Here is a 25,397-nt window from a genome sequence, read left to right on the forward strand (position 1 = left end):
AGAGACTAAGTCTACCAGTCCGCACAATACACAGAATCCTTCACAGGCAATATTGTGTCAGCTTAGGAAAATATGTACAATTCAATATTTATATATTCTTGTTCCTGTGTCTTCTTTCTTTCTTTTTCTTTTCTTCCTTCCTTTCCTAGTATCCTAGAAGTATATAAATTCCCAAAAATATACATTTATACCTTCCTTGCTTCTTCCTTTCTTACATTTCATTTTCTCTCCTTTCCTTTTATTCTTTCCTTTTCTTTTTATTATGAAATTGTATCATAAATATCCTGGAATTATATAAATTCCCCCCAAAAATATATGATACCTTTCTTCCTTCCATGAAGTTGCACCTTTAGGGTCCATTCACACGTCCGCAAAATGGATCCGCATCCGTTCCGCAATTTTGCGGAACGGGTGCAGACCCATTTATTTTCAATGGGGCCGGAATGTGCTGTCCGCATCCACATTTGCGGATCCGCACTTCTGCATCCGTGCTTCCGTTTCCGCAAAAAAATAGAACATGTCCTATTCTTGTCCGCAATTGCGGACAAGAACAGGCATATTCTATTAGTGCCGGCAATGTGCGGTCCGCAAAATGCGGAACGCACATTGCCGTTTCCGTGTTTTGTGGATCCGTGGCTCCGTGTATCCGCAAAACACATTGCAGGACGTGTGAATGGAGCCTTAAAGGGATTATCCAACCCCTATAATGCCCCCCAAAATGCCCGGGCACCGCACACAGGTTATATTTAGCCCAGTCCCCAGCACCCGTGTCGCTTCTGATGCCCGCACAGCCGCCGCCGCATTTCCCTGTCGGGTAGATCAAAACATCCGACGATTGGGGGGGGGGGGGGTGAGGACGGTGGACAGCCAATAGCAGGCCGCGACGGGGACGAGCCTCCCTAGCATCGCGGGTGACGCTAGGGAGGCTCGTCCCAGTAGCGTCTTGCTATTGGCTGAAAACCAAGCAAACCGCCACCTCCCCACCCCCATCGCCAGATCACGATCTTCAGGCTTTAGGCTTTCTTCTCTGTGTGTAGGGAGAGATCTGTCAATCACATGGAGGTAAGAAATGGCCAGAGGAAGAGAAGGCGCTCATAGGGTGAGTATGTAGAGGCAAGACAGTGTCCTCTAAATTAAGGTGAGTAAATTCTGCTCACCTGTTTGGGTTGCACCGGATAGGGTGCAACTACAATGAAGGCACACTGGGAACAACAGCAAGTAACTGGTTGGTGCCGCCAACTGTGTCCGAGATAACACCTTAGGCAGGGGCCAAGCCGCCGCTCAGGTGGACACTGGAACTAGTAGTAGGGCTCCTCTGGACTTCAGTGGTCTAGTGGGTGTGTGGACATAAGGCGCGTATCACAACCGGATGTTTAGGTACAATCAGATTTATTGTAGGACAACGCGTTTCGGGGCTCATAGGACCCCTTTTTTTAAGTCTATACAAAACACATAAGTAGTAAAAGGTACAGATATCAGTAATATATATAACAAATATAAGTGATGTATTAAAACCAATGCTTTATTAAAACCAGTCATCGGTATATCATAATAAAAAGACTGCTAAATATTTGTGTAGATAATTCATTGATAATTGGTTAAATGAAGGGTAGATAAATAAACGGATAAATAACAGGATAAATTCCAGAAATAGCCTTTTGTTACATAAAAAGGGGGATAGTTTCCCACTCAAATGCATAAATAATTAAATAAATAAATGAATAAATAATCAAATAAATAAATTAGTGACTTCAGGATAACACACGACGCCGCTCTTTGTTGATTTAGATTGTACATTAATCCAGCCGCTTCCGTTACTGATAATACAACCGTCTGCATCCACTATGAACGGATCCGTTTGTATTATCTTTAACATTGCCAAGACGGATCCGTCATGAACTCTATTGAAAGTCAATGGAGGACAGGTCCGTTTTCTATTGTGTCAAATTGTGTCAGAGAAAACGGATCTGTCCCCATTGACTTGCATTGTGGGTCTTGCTGGATCCGTTTTGCTCCACATCCCAGGACGGAAAGAAAGCTGCGGTTTGCTCTCCGATATCGGAACGCAACCAAACGGAACGGAATGCATTTTGGAGCATTCTGTTCTGTTCAAAATGGGGACAAAACTGAATTTTGGCGGTATTAAGATCTTCTGCCGGATCTCAATATTGTAAAACGTAAACGCTAGTGTGAAAGTAGCCACTTCTTTGTGGCAGTGTGCATTGTTTTTGAATATAGGAGATTGCATTTTGCATGCACTGGCATTCTCTTTATGTACGTGGCACACCCTCCGTTTTGATAGGTGTCTTGATTCCACCAGTTTTATGGTGTATAAATTGGCCGTCTGCAACATTTGATAGATATTTTTGTAACTCGCCATTTTTTAGAAGCGGATTGAAAAAAGTAGGTCCGGATTTCATATTAGAACACCTTTAAGTCTCATTTAAAAAGTTGCATCTCCACATCAGGCAACCCCCTGGTGCACTCCTTACAGACACAGCCATACACCGCATTTCACTTGTGCCAAATATATTTCATAAATTTGGCGCAACCTCACAAAGCAAAGAGAAAAAAAACTGCAACCACAAATGAAAAATTCCCATCCCCCCTTCCAAGTGTCCAGCGTCTGACGTAATGTGTCGCTGACTTCACACATTCTAGAAGATGAAAGGTGTGTATTACTCAGCATGGTGCAGAGATGATGACAGGACATTAGCACACTCAGATAATTCATTAACAATTCATTACCATGAGTAGTCTGCAGGTATAAGGCTGTCTGTAGCAATGTGCTAACAGGAGCCTGATGTGACCGCCATCCACTACATTGTCATCTACTAGGGAGGATGAATGTCACCAACACCAGGGGGTTAAATGTGTATCCTGTACATCCAGCCCTGGAGTCAATCAGTGATATCAAGGAGTTACTAGATAACACTAACTGCCCATTATGTAACCTCATGTAGGGTTAATCCACAAACAAGTGCATTTAAAGGGAACCTGTCATCAACTTTATGGTGATCTCACTGAGGGCAGCATAAAATAGTGGCAGAAATGCTGATCTCAGCGGTGTGTCACTCATCAGCTAAAACTAAGTGGTTGCTGAGAACCAGCATCATAACCATTGCATCCCAGGCCCTGAAAAGAGTCAAATCTACCCGAGAAGAGTCCTGGTTATATATAATCTCCTGCTCTCTCACCCATCTGCTGATGATTGGCAGTTCTCTCCTAGACAGAAAGGGAGACAACTAGGTAGAAGACTGTCAGTCATCAGCAGGTGGGCAGGAGAGCAGGACTTCATGACTAGCCATGACTCTTCTCAGGTGGCCAGGACTCTTTTCCAGGCCCAGTCTGCAAGGATTGTGATGTTGGTTCTCGGCAACCACTTACTATTAACTTTTAAATGACAGACGCTGAAATCAACTCACCTGTCTCTACTTTATACTGCTGTTAGCATGGGCAGCATAACGTTGATGACAGGTTCCCTTTAATGAATCTATCAATCTATCTACCTAATATCTATCTATTTATTTATCTATCTACCTCTCTATCTAATATCAACCTACCTCTCTATCTAATATCTACCTACCTCTCTATCTAATATCTATCTATCTATTATCTATCTATGCAAAATCTATCAATCTATCTAATATCAATCTATATATCTCATATCTATCCATACAGTGAAATATAATAGAATAAACAATGTATTATAATCAATAAAATAAATTACTACCGGTATACCTTATTCCTGGATAATGGTCCTGATGATCTGGTTGACTTTTTGGTTCTGTCCAAAGACACAAACAGAACCTAAAAGATTTCAGTTTGTTTTTCAATTGAGTTGTACAGTTTATAGGTCACATTGAAGGTGGAAAAAGTTCTGAAATGATTTATCTTTGTCTCATTTTTTTACATCACAGAAAACTGACATTTTTACAGGAGTGTGTAGACCTTTTATATCCACTGTATATCATATATCTATATACACATACATATAAATCATATATCTATATACACACACACACACACATATATATCTATATATACACACACACACATATATATACGCACACATACATATTAAAATTCCCAAATGTTATAATAATCACGTTTACAGTGTGAGGTATAAATGTAAATACAATTTCCAATGAAAAGCTATAAAATGCAGAAAACTATTTATATTGGGTTGTATCTGTGTGAGGCTTTCAGCTCCTTTTATTCTAGGAGAACAGTTTTAGGTAAATGTTCGTTGGTTGCAGGACTACAAGTCCAAGCATGCCCTGTGAATAGAGTATATTAAAGCTGTAAATGGAATTCATCCGCACATCTGAATGTTTTTTTAATCATGAAAAATTAGCGAAAAATGTTGTTTCTGAAACATTAGGCGATTTCCCGTTTATTGTATCAGGTCGGTGTAACTGGTTCCATCACTTGGGTAGAGGGTTCTGTAACTTACATGATGGGAGTGATACCTGCCGGGCTGAGCCATGGCTCTGTGTGCTATCAGCAAATATTGCTTTAACATCTGCAGACAATGCACATAGTGATGGTATTTGTATCCACTGCACTGATAGTATATACACTGTATCTCACTGTACATACAGAGCGTGGTGTCATGTACTCATTGTATCTACTGTACTGATAGTATATACATCGTATCTGTAGTAATAATTGTCTATACAATGTATCTCAGAGGTAATATATAGATTATATATCTGTGGTAATAAATACATTATATCTCACTGATGATAATAAATACATGGTATCTCTGTAGTAATAATTGTATATACATTGTATCTCAGTGGGAATAATAGTCGGTACTTTGTATGTCAGTAGTAATTACAATATATACACTGACCCTCAGTAGCAGTAATAGTATTTACAGGGTATCTCACTGGGAATAATTGTATATACATTATTACATTGGCGATAATAATATATTTACTGTATCTCAGTGGTTATATAGCATATACAATGTACTGTGCCTCAGTTGTAGTGTTCACATTGTATCTCAGTGATACTATATAAGTACATTATATCTCAGGGGTAGTATATACACTGTATATCAGGGGTACTATATACACTCAGTGTTGGACTGGGGTACCTAGGGCCCACCAGTAAAATTTATTTTGGGGCCCACCGTACAGATAAATTCAAATATAATAAATAATCTAACATTTTTTTTATATGAACATAAGCTGGTTGAAGTGCTGTACATTGTATATATGTATGTAGTGCAGTAAGTCTACTGTGTTATGTGCCACTTGTGCAGGGGGTGGGAGACTAGGGGCCCACCTTGCTCAGGGGCCCACCGGGGGATTACCCTGTACCCCTGTGGGCCAGTCCGAGCCTGTATACACTGTATATCAGGGGTAGTATATACGTGGTAGTATATACATTGTATATCAGTGGTAGTATATACATTATATATCAGGGGTAGTATATACATTATATATATCAGTTACAGTATATACATTATATATATCAGTTACAGTATATACATTATACATCTCAGTGATAGTATATATATATTATATATCAGGGGTAGTATATACATTATATATCTCAGTGGTAGTATATATATTATATATCAGTGGTAGTATATATACATTATATATCAGGGGTAGTATATATACATTATATATCAGGGGTAGTATATACATTATATATCAGGGGTAGTATATATATATTATATCTCAGTTACAGTATATACATTATATATCAGGGGTAGCATATATACATTATATATCAGGGGTAGTATATACATTATATATCAGGGGTAGTATATATATATTATATCTCAGTTACAGTATATACATTATATATCAGGGGTAGTATATATACATTATATATCAGGGGTAGTATATATATATTATATATCAGGGGTAGTATATATACATTATATATCAGGGGTAGTATATATACATTTTATATCAGGGGTAGTATATATATATTATATCTCAGTTACAGTATATACATTATATATCTCAGTGATAGTATATATATTATATATCAGGGGTAGTATATATATATATTATATATCAGTGATAGTATATACATTATATATCAGTGATAGTATATACATTATATATCAGGGGTAGTATATATACATTATATATCAGGGGTAGTATATACATTATATATCAGGAGTAGTATATATATATTATATCTCAGTTACAGTATATACATTATATATCTCAGTGATAGTATATATACATTATATCAGGGGTAGTCTATATATATTATATCTCAGTTACAGTATATACATTATATATCTCAGTGGTGTTATATACATTATACATCTCAGTATGTCCTGTAGATTATAGTCTGTATCTCCCTGGATGATGAGTGTCAGCTCTGGGGCCGACAGCAGTGCAGCCTTCCCTCCTGCCTGTGATTGGACCCCCGTGGACTTCACTTACAAGGTGGGTATTACCAGGGCTGGGCGTCCTTCCTTCCCTCCTCCAATGAGAAGGCGGCAGGGACAGGGCAGGAAGTCCCCAGGAGCCGCCCCCTGCCAATAGAAAGCCATGGAGGCTGCTGTGGGGCTGGGTACATGTCACATTCAGTCTGGCCTGAAGGGAAGGCAGAATATCTGTGGATTACACCTGACCTCGGGGACTGTGCCAGGAGAGGGGACAGTGAGGACCCAGACATGCAGTACCAGCAGCACCCTAGCTCCCCTGGCATGGGTCTGAGTATGCCCCTGTATGCGCCCACCCCCCTGCAGCCTGTGCACCCAACGCCTTTCTACATCGATGACATCCTGGGAAGGAATGGAGCTTCTACTGGGACCCCAGCTCTGCCCACCCCGACCCTGCCATCTCCTAACTCTTCATTCACCAGCCTGGTGGCCACCTACCGGACCCCAGTCTACGAGCCCACCCCCATCCACCCAGCCTTTGCCCACCCTGCAGCACTGGCAGCCTCCTATGGAACTGGCACCTTCCCAAACCATCTGTACCCATTCTCCAGACCCATGAGCGAGTACACCCATGCCCTCATCAGACACGACTCTCTGGGTAAGTACAAGCTGCATGTAAGTGGCTGCTGCAAACTATTGCTCTCTCTCACACCAGTTACAAGTATTGGTTACTAGTGGGGGCAAGTGGCTGTCACCTCTGCCCATCTTAACCCGGTGATTTGTGATACAATGTCGCACACAGATGATATAGAATACAATGCCCGTTGATTTAAGATACAATATCTGGTGATTTGTGATACAAAGTCGCACACTGGTGATATAGGATACAATGTCGCACAGGTGATTTCTTATACAATGTCGCACACCAGTGGTATAGAATACAATGTCGCACAGGTGATATAGGATACAATGTCGCACACAGGTGATTTGTGATACAATGTCACACACCAGTGATAAAAATATAGAATGTCGCACACCAGTGATATAGGATACAATGTCGCTCAGGTGATATAGGATACAATGTCGCACACAGGTGATTTGTGATACAATGTCGCAGGCAGCCGCCGTCTCCTCTGTGATAATCGCACTGTGTGCACTGCTCTGATTTCTGGTTCTCGCTGATTTGATGTTCTTTTGAAGTCAAAGTAACCGCAGGATTCACGGAAATCAGAGGCGGCAAATAAAACCGATCTGATCCGTGAGGGAGGAAAGACCCCATACACTAATAACAGCCGACGGCCGAGCAATCGTGACCGATAATGGTTGGGTTTATGGTAAAATTCATATAATTTATCCATCACTCATCTAGTCGTCAATCTATTTATATATTATATTAATTATTATCTATTATTTATCTATATACAATGTATTATGTATCGATCTTTCATCTATCCATCAAGTTATTTCTATATTATCTATGTAAAAATTGTCGTTTATTTATCGTTTAATCTAACGATCTGTTATCTTCTAATATTCATCTATCATCTAATATCTTCTATCTGTCTGTCAAACATGTATCTATCTATCCATCAATTCATCGATCTTTTATGTATTTATCCATCAGTTTTTTGTTGTTTTGTCTATTAATATATTATTTATCTACCTGAACATCTATCTGTCGATCTATAATGCATCTATATATCATGTATTATATATCGATCGATCTCTCATCTACCCATCAAGTTATTAATATATTATCTTTGTATAAATTCTGTGTATTATTTCTTTATCGTTAATCTAACAATCTGTTATCTTCTAAAAGATCTAATATCCCTATCCATCTATTATCTAATATTATCTATCTATCTATCTATAAATCTATCTATCCATGTCTATCTTGCCACAGATGATTCTCCTGCCGATCTGATTGGTCGGATCTCTCACCATCCACCATGCGGTTCCTCTGGGGCTGGTCCTTATACTAATCTTAGCTTTAGGAGAGAATGTCACATGTATTGCCTGGTTGTAACGATTTAGATCTTTAGATCATGTCGCTCGTCCGATTTGCTTTCGATCTCTTATTGTCAGAGGAGCCGGGCAGTTTCCAGGCGTCTGTGGCCCGGGAGGGGGCAGTGTGGCCGGGTGGGGGGCAGTGTGGCCCCCTCCTCCCTGCAGGAAGCCTTGAGCCCTGGATAGCAGTAAATCTGGCCGGGGAGCTGTTAAGTGCTTTCCTGCCGCCTCTTCCTCGGAATTGTGCGCCCTGGTGATTATTTTATCGACATCCTCAATACAGACACATTCAGGAAACACTCGGCCTCTGATAACCAGGATCCGTTTTTCTGATATTGTTCATTTCCTCTGTGGGATGAGACTCTGCAGGGGCCAAACAACCGCCGCTTCCTATTTTTCTAAGCAGAACATTAACTGACGAAGGCAGAGCATTGCACAAGCCAGAGGGCAGCACAGGGGTAGGCTGCAGAGCATTGCACCTGATCAGGGGCCACATAGAGCAGGCAAGAGTTACCCTATGGATAGAGCATTGCACAAGCCAGAGGGCAGCACAGGGATATGCTGCAGAGCATTGCACCTGACAGGGGACACATAGTGCAGGCAAGAGTTACCCTATAGATAGAGCATTGCACAAGCCAGAGGGCAGCACAGGGGTAGGCTGCAGAGCATTGCACCTGACAGGGGTCACATAGTGCAGACAAGAGTTACCCTATAGATAGAGCATTGCACAAGTCAGAGGCAGCACAGGGGCAGGCTGCAGAGCATTGCACCCGACAGGGGACACATAGTACAGGCAAGAGTTACCCTATAGATAGAGCATTGCACCATCACATCAGTGCCACATGGTGTAGGGAAGAGTAACCTCCTAGACAGAGTATAATACCAATATACTGACCACTGCCATATAGTGCATGCAGAGGATATCCTATAGACACAGTATTATACCACTATACTGAACACTGCCATATAGTGCATGCAGAGGATATCCTATAGACAGAGTATTACACCACAATACTGAACACTGCCATATAGTGCATGCAGAGGATATCCTATAGACAGAGTATTACACCACAATACTGAACACTGCCATATAGTGCATGCAGAGGATATCCTATAGACAGAGTATTAGACCACAATACTGAACACTGCCATATAGTGCTTGCAGAGGATATCCTATAGACAGAGTAATACACCACAATACTGAATACTGCCATATAGTGCATGCAGGGGTTATCCTATAGACAGAGTATTAGACCACAATACTGACCACTGCCATATAGTGCTTGCCGGGGTTATCCTATAGACAGAGTATTACACCACAATACTGAACACTGCCATATAGTGCTTGCAGAGGATATCCTATAGACAGAGTAATACACCACAATACTGAACACTGCCATATAGTGCATGCAGAGGATATCCTATAGACAGAGTATTACACCACAATACTGAACACTGCCATATAGTGCATGCAGAGGATATCCTATAGACAGAGTATTACACCACAATACTGAACACTGCCATATAGTGCTTGCAGAGGATATCCTATAGACAGAGTAATACACCACAATACTGAATACTGCCATATAGTGCATGCAGGGGTTATCCTATAGACAGAGTATTAGACCACAATACTGACCACTGCCATATAGTGCTTGCCGGGGTTATCCTATAGACAGAGTATTACACCACAATACTGAACACTGCCATATAGTGCTTGCAGAGGATATCCTATAGACAGAGTAATACACCACAATACTAAACACTGCCATATAGTGCTTGCAGGGGTTATCCTATAGACAGAGTATTACACCACAATACTGAACACTGCCATATAGTGCATGCAGAGGATATCCTATAGACAGAGTATTAGACCACAATACTGAATACTGCCATATAGTGCTTGCAGAGGATATCCTATAGACAGAGTAATACACCACAATACTAAACACTGCCATATAGTGCTTGCAGAGGATATCCTATAGACAGAGTAATACACCATAATACTGAATACTGCCATATAGTGCATGCAGGGGTTATCCTATAGACAGAGTATTACACCACAGTACTGAACACTGCCATATAGTGCTTGCAGAGGATATCCTATAGACAGAGTAATACACCACAATACTGAACACTGCCATATAGTGCATGCAGGGGTTATCCTATAGACAGAGTAATACACCACAATACTGAATACTGCCATATAGTGCATGCAGGGGTTATCCTATAGACAGAGTAATGCACCACAATACTGAATACTGCCATATAGTGCATGCAGAGGATATCCTATAGACAGAGTATTACATCACAGTACTGAACACTGCTACATACTGTTGGCTAACCCTGTATATAAGTCATTAGGTGTCGGTGTAACTATGTATTCTGGAATGATTAAGACAATTGCGGTTTGTTATGTGACATGAAAGCAATTTCACATATTTATGGCTGTTCTGAAGACTCCATGTCAGCTGAAGAACTATCTGGTCACTGCAGAACTCTAGGTGAGGAGCCTTAAAGATACAGACCACCAGAGAGGAAACCCAGGCAGGAAGTGGACAGACCCCTGACAGTAACTGACCCCCAGCAGGCAGACAGCCACAACCAGAGCGCCCCCTACCTGGTGAAAGAAGCAGGACTTCTAATCCTACTATATAGTGTATACAGGGCCACTGCTAGTAACACCGCCACCAGGCATCATTAATTGCAAAGCAAAGATTGTCTATCTATTATCTATCTACCTATCTATATCTATCTCTATTATCTATCTATCTATCTATCTATCTATTATCCATTTATCTATCTATCATCTCTATCTATCTATCTATCTATCTATCTATCTATCTCTATTATCTATCTATCTATCTATTATCCATTTATCTATCTATCATCTCTATCTATCTATCTATCTATCTATCTACCTATCTATCTATCTATCTCTATTATCTATCTATCTATCTATCTATTATCCATTTATCTATCTATCATCTCTATCTATCTATCTATCTATCTATCTATCTATCTATCAATGTCTATCTATCTATCTATCTATCTATCTCATATATATCTACCTATCTATATCTATCTCTATTATCTATTTATCTATCTTCTATCTATCAAATCAAATAAGCTTTATTGGGAGGACTAAATACATTTTAGCATTGCCAAAGCAAGTGGGAAATAATTGGGTAGGGTTGGGGGATGGGGACACGTCCAGGGTGGGGGTATAGGAGTCCATGGTATATCAGGCTCCTCTCAGTCTATGGCAGGCAGTAATATATTGTGCTGCTGTGGCCGCTGTGTTCTTCTCTTCCCCCAGCAGTATGGAGAGTCTCTCTTCTATCTATCTATCTATCTATCTATCTATCTATCTATCTATCTATCTCATATCTATCTATCTCATATCTATCTATCTATCTATCTATCTATCTATCTATCTATCTATCACACTGGTCTATTTTGCTGACCATATGATAACATCTGGTCTTTGTAAATTATTCTGTGCTGAATATCTAATTGGTTTGCTCTGTGATGTCCAGTTTCCCCCATTGCTGGTATTGGATGACATGAGACCAGTCTCTAAAGGCTGAATGGGAGGTTAGCCATAAATGGTCCTCAAATCTCACACAAGGTTAAATAGGCAAAGAGATGGAACTAATAAATAATGTCGATCTCCTTCATGAGTCCGGTAGATAAAGCCGGAGGTGATGCACTTGTGCAGTATCATTACTTCAGTAGATAGTTAGTCTTGTGGAAGAAGCCGAGGGGCACGACTACCAGTAACCGAAGTAGTAGAAGCAAAGATATAAGTCATAGTCCGTCTTAATCGTCTATAAGAACATCATTGTGCCAACGAAAACCAAGGATAAGGACATTGAAGGGGTTGTCTAGTTAAAAAGGTTGTTTCACTTCAGCACATGACATTTATCATGTAGAGAAAGTTACTACAAGGCACTTACTAATGTATTGGGATTGTCCATATTGCCTCCTTTGCTGGCTGGATCCATTTTCCATCACATTATACACTGCTGGTTACCTGAGGTGATGACCACCGCTACAGCCAGATACAAGGTGGCCGTGATGGCAGCCGCTGCGCACGTGTGCTTCCATGGTCCTGGCCACCAGAAAGGCCGTTGCTTTTTTCTATAAAGTGCAAGCACGACCACCGCGGATTACAGGGTGGTCGTAACCTCTGGATACAACCCATGTATAATGTGATTGAAAGTGTATTAACTTTGTCTACATCAGGGAAGCTCAACCTGTGGCCCTCCAGCTGTTGTAAAACTATGACTCCCATCATGCCCTGCTGTAGGCTGATAGCTGTCGGCAGTCTGGGCATTTTGGGAGTTGTAGTTTTGCAACAGCTGGAGGGCCGCAGGTTGGGCATCCTTTGCCAACATGATGCATGCCGTTTGCTGAACAACCCCTTTAAGACCATGAATAAGATTATCAATGCAGGTGGAACATGATGGCAGATTACTGTTGGTGTTTGCAAGGTAACAACCCTGACCAGAGCTATCCAACAAAATCCAGAGAAAATGTGTGTTCAACAGTTATTTAACCCTTTCTACCCCGGGCCAGTTTTCACCTTCCTGCCCAGGCCATTTTTTGCAAATCTGACATGTGTCACTTTATGTGGTAATACCTTTGGATTACTTTAATTTATCCAAGCCATTCTGGGACTGTTTTCTCGTGACACATTGTACTTCATGATAGTCATAAATATGAGTCAATATATTTCACCTTTATTTATGAAAAAATCCCAAATTTACCAAACATTTAGAAAAATTAGCAATTTTCAAAATTTCGATTTTTCTGCTTTTAAAACAGAAAGTGATACCTCATAAAATATTCATTACTTAACATTCCCCATATGTCTACTTTATGTTGGCATCATTTTGTAAATGTCATTTTATTTTTTTAGGACGTTAGAAGGCTTGGAATGTTAGAAGCAATTCTTAAAATTTTTAAGAAAATCTCCAAAAGGACCAGTTCAGGTCTGAAGTCACTTTGTGGGGCTTACGTAGTGCAACCCCCCCCCCCCCATAAATGACCCCATTGTAGAAACTACACCCCTCGAGTTACTCAAAACTGATTTTGCAAACTTTGTTAACCCTTTAGGTGTTCCACAAGAATTAAAGGAAACTGGAGATTCAATTTCTAAATTTCACTTTTTTGGCAGATTTTCAATTTTAATCAATATTTATTACTCTGATTCTGAGGTTTACAGAAACACCCCACATGTGGTCAAAAACTGATGTAAGGGCACACGGCAGGGCGCAGAAGAAAAGGAGCGCAATATGGTTTTTAGAAGGCAGATTTTGCTGGACTGGTTTTTAGACACCATATCCCATTTGAAGCCTCCCTGATGCACCCTTACAGTAGAAACTCCCAAAAAATGACCCCGGGGTTCACCTGAGGAGTTAGGTAATGTGATATATTTAGAGAGCAGGATGTTACGGACATGGCAATACCTAATATGTCAACTTTTTTTTTTCACTTTAACACAATAATAGCAGTTTTGAAGCAGAAAAAACATATTTTAGTGTCTCCATTGTCGGAGAGTCATAGTTTTTATTATTTTTTATCGATTGTCTTATGTAGGATCTCATTTTTAGCGGGATGAGGTGATGGTTTTATTAGTACTATTTTGGGGGGCATCTGCCTTTTTGAGCGCTTGGTGTTGCACTTTTTGCGATGTAAGGTGACAAAAATGGCTTTTTTTGACACAGTTTTATATATTTTTTATATTGTTTATCAGACAGGCTGGATCATGTGATATATTTATAGATCCGGTCGTTACGGGTGCGGTGATACCTAATATGTGTTTTTTCCTTTTTTTTCTTCTATTTCCTATTATAAAATCAGGGGAAAAGGGAGTTTTTTTCTTTTTTTACTTGAAACTTAATTTTTTTATTAAAAACAATTTTTTTTTGCTTTTTTTTTAAACTTTATTTCTGTCCCACTCTGGGACTTAAATTTTGGGGGTCTGATCCTCCCCTCTGCAATGCATTACAATACATCTGTATTGTAATGCATTGCCTGTTAGAGTAATACACTAACAGGTTGCCTAGGAGACGGGCCTGAGGCTGGATCTCCGTGGCCCCCGTAGAAGGCAGGTCCTGATGCCGTGCAAGGCAGTGGGCAGCCTCTGCATGGCATCGGGCTGCCTTGTCACCCATAGTGTCCCTGCCACAGCAGCGCAGGGATCCGATGGGCTCCCTCACCAGCCGCATGCACTCTCTATGCCGCAGTCAGGGCTGACCATGGCATAGAAGGGGTTAATCCGCCGGCATCAGCTTTTACAGCGATGCCGGCGGATACAGCAGGGTCCCAGCTATCAGAGACTGCCGGGCCCCTGCAGTGATCACCAAGACGTAATAGTACGTCAAAATGTGACAAGTCACTTGCCGCCATGACGTACTATTACGTTATATGTCGGGAAGGGGTTAAAGAACTGTGGATCTTTAGGTTAATTTACAAACTATTTGTTTGTATCACACTACACCAATATTATGTCTTATTATTAGTGTCGGGCGAATCGAGCTTCAGAGTCTCCGTACAGCATTAAAATGTATTGTCTCCGCAGAGGCAAAGTTTGTTTAGCAAGTCGCGCAGGACTTCGGAGAATGACTTCAGTAATCACGCCTGCCTCTTCAAAAACATTTTAATATAGCAATGCACGGTCGGGTTTGGTAACAAGGTAACAGCCGGTACCAAACCCAAGTTTGGACTGATATATTAAAATGTTTTTAAAGACACAGAAGTGATTGCCGAATTAATTCTCCGAAGTCTTGTGCGACTTCAGCCAAAACGAATTTTGCCTACACGGACGCAATAACTTTTAATGCTGTACGGAGACAGCATTAAAACCGAAGTGTTTGAACGAATTGACTTGGGATCTCTGATCCGAAGCCTGATTCACTCTACACTAGTTATTGTGTTCTTCACAAAGATTGGTATTACCTCCAACTAAACGAAACAATATGTAAAAAGAAAGACATTTCTTATTTGTAAAATATCCATCTATCTCATATCTGTCTCTATAATATCCATCTCCTATCTATCTATCTATCTATATCTATCTAATATCTATCTATATAATATCTATCTATCTCATATCTGTCTCTATAATATCTATCTATTATTTATCTATATAATATCTATCTCCTATCTATCTATCTATCTATCTATCTATCTATCTATCTATCTATATCTATCTAATATCTATCTATATAATATCTATCTATCTATATCTATCTAATATCTATCTATATAATATCTATCTATCTCATATCTGTGTATATAATATCTATCTATTATTTATCTATATAATATCTATCTATCTATCTATCTATCTCATATCTGTCTATATAATATCTATCTATCTCATATCTATCTATCTATCTATCTATCTATCTATCTATCTATCTATAGCTAATATCTATCTATCTCATATCTACCTATCTACCTATATACATATATCTATCTTGTATCTGGGTATATAATATCTATTATCTATCTATCTCATATCTGTTTATATATCTATCTATTATTTATCTATCTATTTAATATCTATCTACCTATATCTATCTATCTCATATCTGTCTATATCATATATCTATTGTAATCCCTCAGAGGACAAGGTCTTCTCTCCTTCTGTACCAGTTTGTAATGGTCTTGTTCATGCTTATTGTAATAGTTTTATATTATGTATTTGCACTCCTCTCATATGTACAGCGCCATGAAATGAATTCCATTTTAATACATAATAATAATAATAATAATAACAATCTATTTATTATCTATCTATCTATCTATCTATCTCACCATTAATAATATACTTGCCTCCGTCTGTAATTAACCCTTACTTCTTATGTATTTTGCAGGGAAGCCACTTCTTTGGAGCCCATTTATACAAAGACCACTTCACAAAAGGAAAGGGGGGCAAGTGCGGTTCTCAAATGATCAGACAATAGAGCTGGAGAAAAAGTTTGAAACACAGAAATATTTGTCTCCTCCAGAAAGGAAAAGACTGGCCAAGATGCTGCAGCTCAGTGAGAGACAGGTGAGTGCTCCCTGTAATATCCTGTATACAGTCCTCATCAGATATAATGCCGCACAATATCTGTGGTGCTGAGTAGTGATACAAATAAAAAGATATAAAATAAAATAAAATATCCATGTGATATCTGCAAACCTACTGATAATTATCATCTTCCTATAATAGTAAATTATATTATCATGATTATCATATTTATCGTTAAAATAATAAAACTATGTTCATTTTTATATCAGTTATAATTGATAATTGTTAATAAATTTTTGTCAATCTGCTAAAGAAATAGTGATGATATAATCCAATAGTACAAATGTTACTACTAGTACTAATAACTATGATAAAATAATAGTAATAATACTAATAAATAATAACTATGATATCATAATTAAATATTTATGATTCTAATAATAGTATAAATATCATAAAATAATTACTGTAGCACTACTTATACTAATTACCATTAGATTATATCATGTAACAAATAAGATAGAAGAACAAAATTGCAGTAATAATAATGACTATGATGTAACACTAATACTTACAATTATACTACTAACTATAATAATTGGTATAATTTTACTGCTACTTTTAATACTAATAACTATGTAATAATTGGTAATTTTTTTTATTTTACTCACAAAGAGCTGAAATATTTGGCAGTACTTTACAGATATTATCATCACTTGCTGTCTTTAATGGAGCTCACAATCTGTTTCCTATGAATATGTCTTTGGAGTGTGGCAGGAAACCCAACAAACAAAAGGAAGAACATACAAACTCCATGCAGATGTTGTCCTTGGTCAGATTCGAACCCAGAACCCCAGTGCTAACCACTGAGCCGCCGTGCTGCCCAATAATAAGCGATAACTTATAAATAATAATGATAATACAGACTATAATATGATACCACCATTGCTTCTACTATCCATGAGCTAATAAAGATATAATACTATTTCTACTAAAAACTATGACATGAAAATCCTAATATGAAATAATGTTAATAAATTATAACTAAGAAATAAATAAATAATAACTAGAATAATGAGGACTATGACATAGTAATACCATTGCTGCTAATAATATTAATAACCTTGACCTAATGAAGATGTAACTAAGAGCTATGAAATAATAATAATAATAATAATAATAATAGATATGAAATAATACTAGTCTACCACTGGTACTACTAAAACTAATAGGGAATAACTGAAAACAATTATACTGCTGCCATTAATACTTTTAACTAAAATATTACTATGATATAGTACTACCAATAGTACTGATAAGTATGACATTATAATTCTTATAACTATGACATCATCATCATCACAGTTATGATATAATGCTATGAGTAATTCTATAACTATGACATCATCACAGCTATTATATACTGCTGCTATTATTTCTTCTATGACATCATCATCACAGTTATGATATAAGGCTATGAGTAATTCTTCTATAACTATGACATCATCACAGCTGTACTATACTGCCTCCATTAATATACTATAGTACTATAGCTGTGATAGCTTCATGCAGTCTTCCTCTGTGGTGACACAATGTTATCTTCTCCTCTGCAGGTGAAAACTTGGTTTCAGAACAGAAGAGCCAAATGGAGGCGTCTGAAGCAGGTAAATAATAGTGTTTCTAAGGAGGGAATCATTTGAATGCAGCTATCTGCTAATGTGATCATGGCCATTTAGCTGTTGTGTGCCCAAGTCATTTGTGTGGATGTGTAAACTCTTCAGGTTGATTAGTAAGGTAAATAGCTGTCTTGCTGCAGGTAGGTACAGGGGGCACTCAGGCAGTCATAATGTTAAAAGCCTGTAATTAGGAGCAGGGAGATAGCTCAGGGTATGATGCCCCTGCTGCAGCTATTACACCGCCACTAATTGTTATGTAAACCACCGTCATCCCATTACCACTCAGCACAGATTAATCCTGTTAATTACTGGGCTGCATTCACACACTGTTTTGACTAGCAACCCTGAATAGAAATGTATGTGGACTGTGCTAACTGCCTGTCTAGACCTGGGGGTGAGGAACAATAATCCCCAGCATGTCCGGATGACCACACATTTGGTTATGATAATAGCATATCTATCTATCTCATATCTATCTATCTATCTATCTATCTATCTATCTATCTAACTATCTATCTATCTCATATCTGTCTATCTCATATCTATCTATCTATCTATCTATCTATCTATCTATCTATCTATCTCATATCTCTCTATCTATCTATCTCATATCTATCTATCTATCTATCTATCTATCTATCTATCTATCTCATATCTATCTATCTCATATCTATCTATCTCATATCTATCTATCTATCTATCTATCTATCTATCTATCTATCTATCTATCTATCTATCTATCTCATATCTATCTATCTCATATCTATCTATCTCATATCTATCTAACTATCTTATATCTGTCTATCTATCTATCTCATATCTATCTATCTATCTATCTAACTATCTATATATCTCATATCTGTCTATCTATCTATCTATCTATCTATCTATCTCATATCTATCTATCTATCTATCTATCTATCTCATATCTCTCTATCTATCTATCTCATATCTATCTATCTATCTATCTATCTATCTCATATCTATCTATCTCATATCTATCTATCTATCTATCTATCTATCTATCTATCTATCTATCTATCTATCTATCTATCTATCTATCTATCTATCTATCTCATATCTATCTATCTATCTTATCTTATCTATCTATCTATCTCATATCTATCTATCTCATATCTATCTATCTATCTATCTATCTCATATCTATCTATCTATCTATCTATCTATCTCATATCTATCTATCTATCTATCTATCTATCTATCTCCTATCTATCTATCTATCTATCTATCTATCTCCTATCTATCCATCTATCTATCTATCTATCTATCTATCTATCTATCCATCTATCCAACCAAGTACTAAAATGATTTGCATTAAATGAAAATAATGTCCATAAAATATAGCATTAGATATAACACCGCCAAAGCCTGTCCTGGTGCCACCATTAGGTGTAGTTGACAATGTTCACATATTATCCTTTCAATCTGAGTCTAAAAAAAAGTTAATTATTTTTTTCTTTTAAACCAAATAAGGCTAAAACCTGTTGTAAAATCCAAGTAGTAGTCACTATAAATTTTTACTCCTTGGAAAAGTAATTTTATTGTTAATGTTAGGGGCTGATATGACTTGTTGCACTGTACAAAACCATGAATGACCTCCATTGCATGTGATCATTCACCCGTACATCGGTGTCTCAATCCTTATGTAGTAGATAGTAAAATGCTGCATGCTACGTTTTTCAGTCCGGCGCTTTCAGTCTAGAGAAGCTGGACCTGTGCACTGAAGTGCAGTACACACATATCAGTTGTATCGTGGTCCATCCATTCCAGTTATTACTTTAGATGCCCTCCTCTGGACCCTCTCCAGCTCTGCTATGTCTGCCTTGTTCACAGAAGCCCAGAACTGTACACAGTCCTCCATGTGTGGTCTGACTAGTGATGTGTAAAGTGGTAGGACTATGTTCTCATCACGGGCATCTATGCCCCTTTGATGCAACCCATTATCTTATTGGCCTTGGCGGCAGTTACGTTTCCAGTGTCCTTTTCCATGTCAGTGTTACTCAGTGTTTTACCAGGTGGATAGTAAAGAGTCTTACTAAATATATAGTGACCCCCTTTTATTTTTCAGTCCTACCATCCTAACAACCCCTTTCATGTGATAGGCCTTTGATAACACAAGATCCCACATAACCCATTTTCCCATCCTTGTAGTTACTGTATCATCTACCTACCTCTTCCTGTTCTCAGTAGGTTATTGGTCTGCAGTGTCTGGGACATGTCACTTGGTTCTCCACTTTTATCTGTAATAATTTTCCTATGATGAAATAAATTGGTAGTTTATATGAAAAAAAAAAAAAATATATATATATATATAGTGACCCGGATCAAGCGAGGATAATGTTCCTGTAAATTATTAGTTTTAATTAATTTCATTTATTTCTCAATGAAATATAAAACAAGCAATAAACTATGCACGTCAACATTAATAAATGTGGCAGAAATGTAGCGAAATATATTAGAATAAATAATCCAGAGACACATGATATGCACTTGATCTAGTGACCCTATACTGCTGGTGATGTGGTTTTGACCCTAGTACTAAGATCTAGTATCGCTATGTCATCCCTGGTGCCACTAGTGTGCAGTCGTTTCTAGAAATGTCAAAAGCTTGGAAGTCACAAGTAGGGATGAGTTACCTTCTAATTTGCGTTATGGATCTTGTGACCAAGCATTCTGTCATAATACAAGTCTATGGCCAGCATAACGGATACGTCCGGTTTCCGTTATTCTGGCCATAGACTTGTATTATGACGTTATGCATTCCGTCCTTGAATTGTGTTATGGTCCGTGGTATGGGGATCTATAACGCAACTCTGCGGTAACCCGAATCCGAATGCAGACTTCTAAAACAGAAGTTTGCTCATCCCCAGTCACAAGCAGGGTGCCCAAGAGTCATATGTGGATCCTGAGCCACTGGTTGGGGAGCATTGCTGTATTCAATCTTTATATCGGCCAAACTTAGGGTGCTATTACATAGGGATGTGCTGCCGATGATTGGGCATCATTCATCCTGATGAACCTTGCCCAGCAGTCGACATTTGCTCATTTATCGGCTGATTGGAGGTGATCTATGAATTTTTTGTCTTCACCCTGGACATTGAGGATCTGTAGATGATACAAAAATGAAGCATGTATGGTATAATTGCATCAGCGTGCCACCAATCTCCCCATACATAGCGTGGCTGCTCTCACATGTGGCCCTCAGCATTAAGGACACGGTTCTGACGGCAACCTGTGCTTCCCCTATAATTACCCGGGTGCCTCAATGGCTCTGATCTTTACGACGTGATGAATGATTACGATACAAATATGGGCGCCGCTTGCCTGTAATACCACAACAGCGCTGGTACAGGACTTGCATGGTTTCAGATTGTAGAAGTTGCCGTTTATTAAAATGCTAACTGAAATTTCTATTTTAGGAGAACCCCCAGGGAAATAAGAAAGAAGAAACCGAAAGTCTAGAAAATGACTGCGAGGAGGGTCAGGAAAACTGTTTAAGCCTCGAGCAGAAAACTAAAGACTCTTCTCTGGATGGTTCTCAGTGTTCACCCTCCCCAAATTCCCAGGAGAACATAGACACGGACATCTCAGATGATTCTGATGAAGAGGTGGACATCGAAGGGGACAAAGGGTTCTACAAGTGTCCCCATTGATACATGTCCCAATGGGAAGACCTTATTCAGCTTGCACTTTAACAGAAGCTGGACTCTGTAGGCCCAAGTCTTACCATAGCGTGAGAACGAGGGGTTGGTGCCATAGACAGTGCCTTAGCTGCAGTGTATATACTGATTTTCCATGTTATGGACACTGTTCCTTGACAGATTGTGCCTTTAACTTAATTTTATATTGTATTATATATGATCTGTAAATATCTATCAAGTGCCTACACATAGATCCTGTGCACGTGGCCACATTATAACTACCCATAGAAGTGTCTGAGATCCTACAGCACCTCTATACGTCTCAGATGTTACATGGAAGCACCATGTGGCGGTATAAATGGTGCCTTAGAGAAATATATGCAGTATAGACGCTGGTTCATCTCTAGTGAGAAACCTACAATCATGTAGCCGGGTATATACTGACTGATAGAAGTAAGGTAAGGGGTATGCTCTGGCTTTCTAAGTGCTGATAAACTACACGGCCCAGCATGCCCCCATGGACACTGCTGCACCGCTAGCCTTCCCTGATACGTTTTATATACTGGTATAACTTTTTATAAAACGTTTTCCAAAGCCATCGATGTCATGGCGGTTGTGATTCTAATCCAAGGACGGAGCCAAGACGTTTACTGCTGTTTTCTATTGTATATAATGTATGTAATTTATATATATGTTTTGTAAATGTTAAGAGACTGCATACCTCATATTGTTTATATGACTTGTACATATATTTTTTTTCTAAAACATTAAGATTATATTTAATTTTTTTTGTGGATGAATTTGTGGAATAAAAGAAAGTGAAATTGCATAGTAAAACATGCTACTGTTTTTTGTGTATAGTAAGAGTTTTTAAGGTGGGGACGAGGAATTAGTTGCTTTATTTTTTTTTATATAGGGTACTGAAATTACAGAGCTATTATAGACATTTTTAAAATATTTTTTATTTAAATTTTATATAATAAGGGACTTTCTATTAAATTTTGTCCCCCTCCCCCAAAAAACAAACAAACACCCCTTTGCTTTATGTTTGGTGAATTTTTTTTATATACGTTTTATTTACTCAAAACCTGAGAAATTGATCCTAAAATAGAAGGCAATTTTCTTTTCACAATGTACTGTTTGGTTATCTACGCCTGGTTTTTGCAACACAGATACGGGTGGATTCACGTCACGTTTTGGACATTCGTTTAACGTATACAAAAAACGTATATGTTAAATGGATGCCTCAGACTGATGCAATTCAGTGGTATCTGTTCACCATCGAGTTCCACTGTAAAAAAAAAACATATACATTAACGAATCATTTTTTTTTTTTTACTGGACTCTGCAGGATACAAAAGCGTGTGTGCTAAGATTTTGTATCCTTTTTCCCCCCAACATATGCGTTAAACGGATGGCAAAAATGTGATGTGAATCCCCCCTAGCCCATGCAAAAAAATATTTGGCAAAAATAGCACAAAAATCTGTATATTCCTAGAAGAGCTTGTCCACACTACAATATTTTAGCAGTTTTTGAATAAAAAATGATGGATCAGTTTGCATTACCTATTTACTTACAGGTGGCTGCACACGGTGCAGAGTTATGTACAGAAAATCAGGCTCTCATTTGTTTTTTTTTGTGCGCATTTTCCGCAGATCCACACAAGAAAAATGCAACAACAATTGACACACTCCAGATTTCAAAATATCGCACAGCAGGTCAATTTCTGCACCTAAGAAAAAAGCAAAGTGTACATGATATCTGTCTAATCTCATACACTTTGCTGGTACTGAATTATGCTGCAGTTTTTGCATGCAAAATCCGAGTAACAAAACCACACGTAATCCGCAACGCGCGCAGGCACCCGAAATACGGCTGCCAAAGTGCATTCAATTACGGATTTTGAAAAACACTAGTGTGAATGAGCTCGTACACGTCCATTACATGTGCTATTTTTTTGCGATGCGGATGGATCACGGACCCGTTCAAGCTGAATGGGTCTGGATCCGTCTGTGGTAACAGCACAAATGGTGCCCGTGCATTGGGGACCACAAATTGTGCTCCCCAATGCACGGAGTGTGTGCATGAGCTCATAGCCATATCCAAAAAAAAAACACCTGTTAGCAGAAATGTCAGGGTTCCTCCAACCTTGCAGCCTTTTATTTTTCTGTGCTGGGGTCTACAGGGTGGAGACGTATACATTACACTTTTATGGTGGATACAGCGCATATGGTCTGGTACAAACTGCATGTCAATTCTGCATCACAGCGGTGAGTGTGAACTGTGCTTGAAACCTATGAGCCTTGGTTTAGGGTCCACACATGCTTTTGGTTAATAAAAATATAACTGCTATACCAAAACAGCCCTGTGTAAAGACCTCCAATTGTATCTATGGAAGAAAGTGGTTAGGCTCGTACACAGGAGGATATTAAGGCTCTACACAACGTCCTAATTCCACAGAACCATGATAAAGAATCCAGGGACCTTGGTGGAGCCCTTTGTACCTCTCTGTATAAAATCAATATGAATCTCACTGAAAGAAAGAAAAAAATATATAGCACTTTCCATCAGATGCTGTATTATGGAGCCATGCCTCTGTGGGATCTCACCGCCATACAGCCCTATACAGGAGAAGCATAGAAAGGTAGCACATGGACGCGGCTTGCCTTTCTACAGCCTCTGTACCTATTGCTCTGCCGTGCTCACAACACCTAACTAAATGAAAGTACAAATTTGTCAATTCATTTTTTTATTTAGCTATTTTTGCCTATTACAGTTAATAGGGTAAAATACAACAAAGTAATTAGATAGTAAAAAAAAAAAAAGACAAATCCAAACTGCTTTGAAGAAAATGCAAAGAAAAGAAAAAAAGAATCATATGCCATATAAAGTAAATGACTAAAAAATATCAATATGCATCAAATACTAGAAACAGATGGCATACACCCCCGTATCCTAAGGGAATTAAGTAATGTCATAGCCAGACCCTTATTTCTGATATTTGCGGACTCTATACTGACGGGGAATGTCCCACAGGATTGGCGCATGGCAAATGTGGTGCCAATATACAAAAAGGGTCCAAAAACAGAGCCTGGAAACTATAGGCCGGTAAGTTTAACATCTGTCGTGGGTAAACTGAAGGTTTTCTAAGAGATGCTATCTTAGAGCATCTCAATGAAAACAAGCAAATAACGCCATATCAGCATGGCTTCGTGAGGGATCGGTCCTGTCAAACTAATTTAATCAGTTTCTATGAGGAGGTAAGTTCTAGACTTGACAGCGGCAAATCAATGGATGTCGTGTATCTGGACTTCTCCAAAGCATTTGACACTGTACTGCATAAAAGGTTAGTATATAAAATGAGAATGCTCGGACTGGGAGAAAACGTCTGTATGTGGGTAAGTAACTGGCTGAGGGATAGAAAACAGAGGGTGGTTATTAACGGTACACACTCAGATTGGGTCACTGTCACTAGTGGGGTACCTCAGGGGTCAGTATTGGGCCCTATTCTCTTTAATATATTTATTAATGATCTTGTAGAAGGCTTGCATAGTAAAATATAAATTTTTGCAGATGACACTAAACTGTGTAAAGTAATGAACACTGAAGAGGACAGTATACTGCTACAGAGGGATCTGGATAGACTGGAGGCTTG

The 25,397-nt window shown here is 38.6% G+C and overlaps 1 protein-coding gene across 1 annotated transcript; it reads left to right on the plus strand.

The window, feature by feature from the left end:
- The first annotated feature begins 6,529 nt into the window (after positions 1-6,529).
- Positions 6,530-22,578, plus strand: HHEX (hematopoietically expressed homeobox). Its single transcript, XM_044297252.1, has 4 exons — positions 6,530-7,022; positions 16,264-16,442; positions 18,017-18,067; positions 21,520-22,578. The coding sequence occupies exons 1-4, from the start codon at positions 6,557-6,559 to the stop codon at positions 21,751-21,753; spliced, it is 930 nt and encodes a 309-aa protein (XP_044153187.1). The 5' UTR covers positions 6,530-6,556; the 3' UTR covers positions 21,754-22,578.
- Positions 22,579-25,397: the final 2,819 nt, after the last annotated feature.

Source organism: Bufo gargarizans, chromosome 6 (assembly GCF_014858855.1).
Source record: "Bufo gargarizans isolate SCDJY-AF-19 chromosome 6, ASM1485885v1, whole genome shotgun sequence".
NCBI lineage: Eukaryota > Metazoa > Chordata > Amphibia > Anura > Bufonidae > Bufo > Bufo gargarizans.

Coding starts and splice junctions, on each gene's coding strand:
- HHEX (XM_044297252.1), top strand. CDS start 6,557: ATGTCACATTCAGTCTGGCCTGAAGGGAAGGCAGAATATCTGTGGATT. Junction 7,023..16,263: donor CATCAGACACGACTCTCTGG/GTAAGTACAAGC, acceptor TGTATTTTGCAG/GGAAGCCACTTCTTTGGAGC. Junction 16,443..18,016: donor TGCAGCTCAGTGAGAGACAG/GTGAGTGCTCCC, acceptor TCTCCTCTGCAG/GTGAAAACTTGGTTTCAGAA.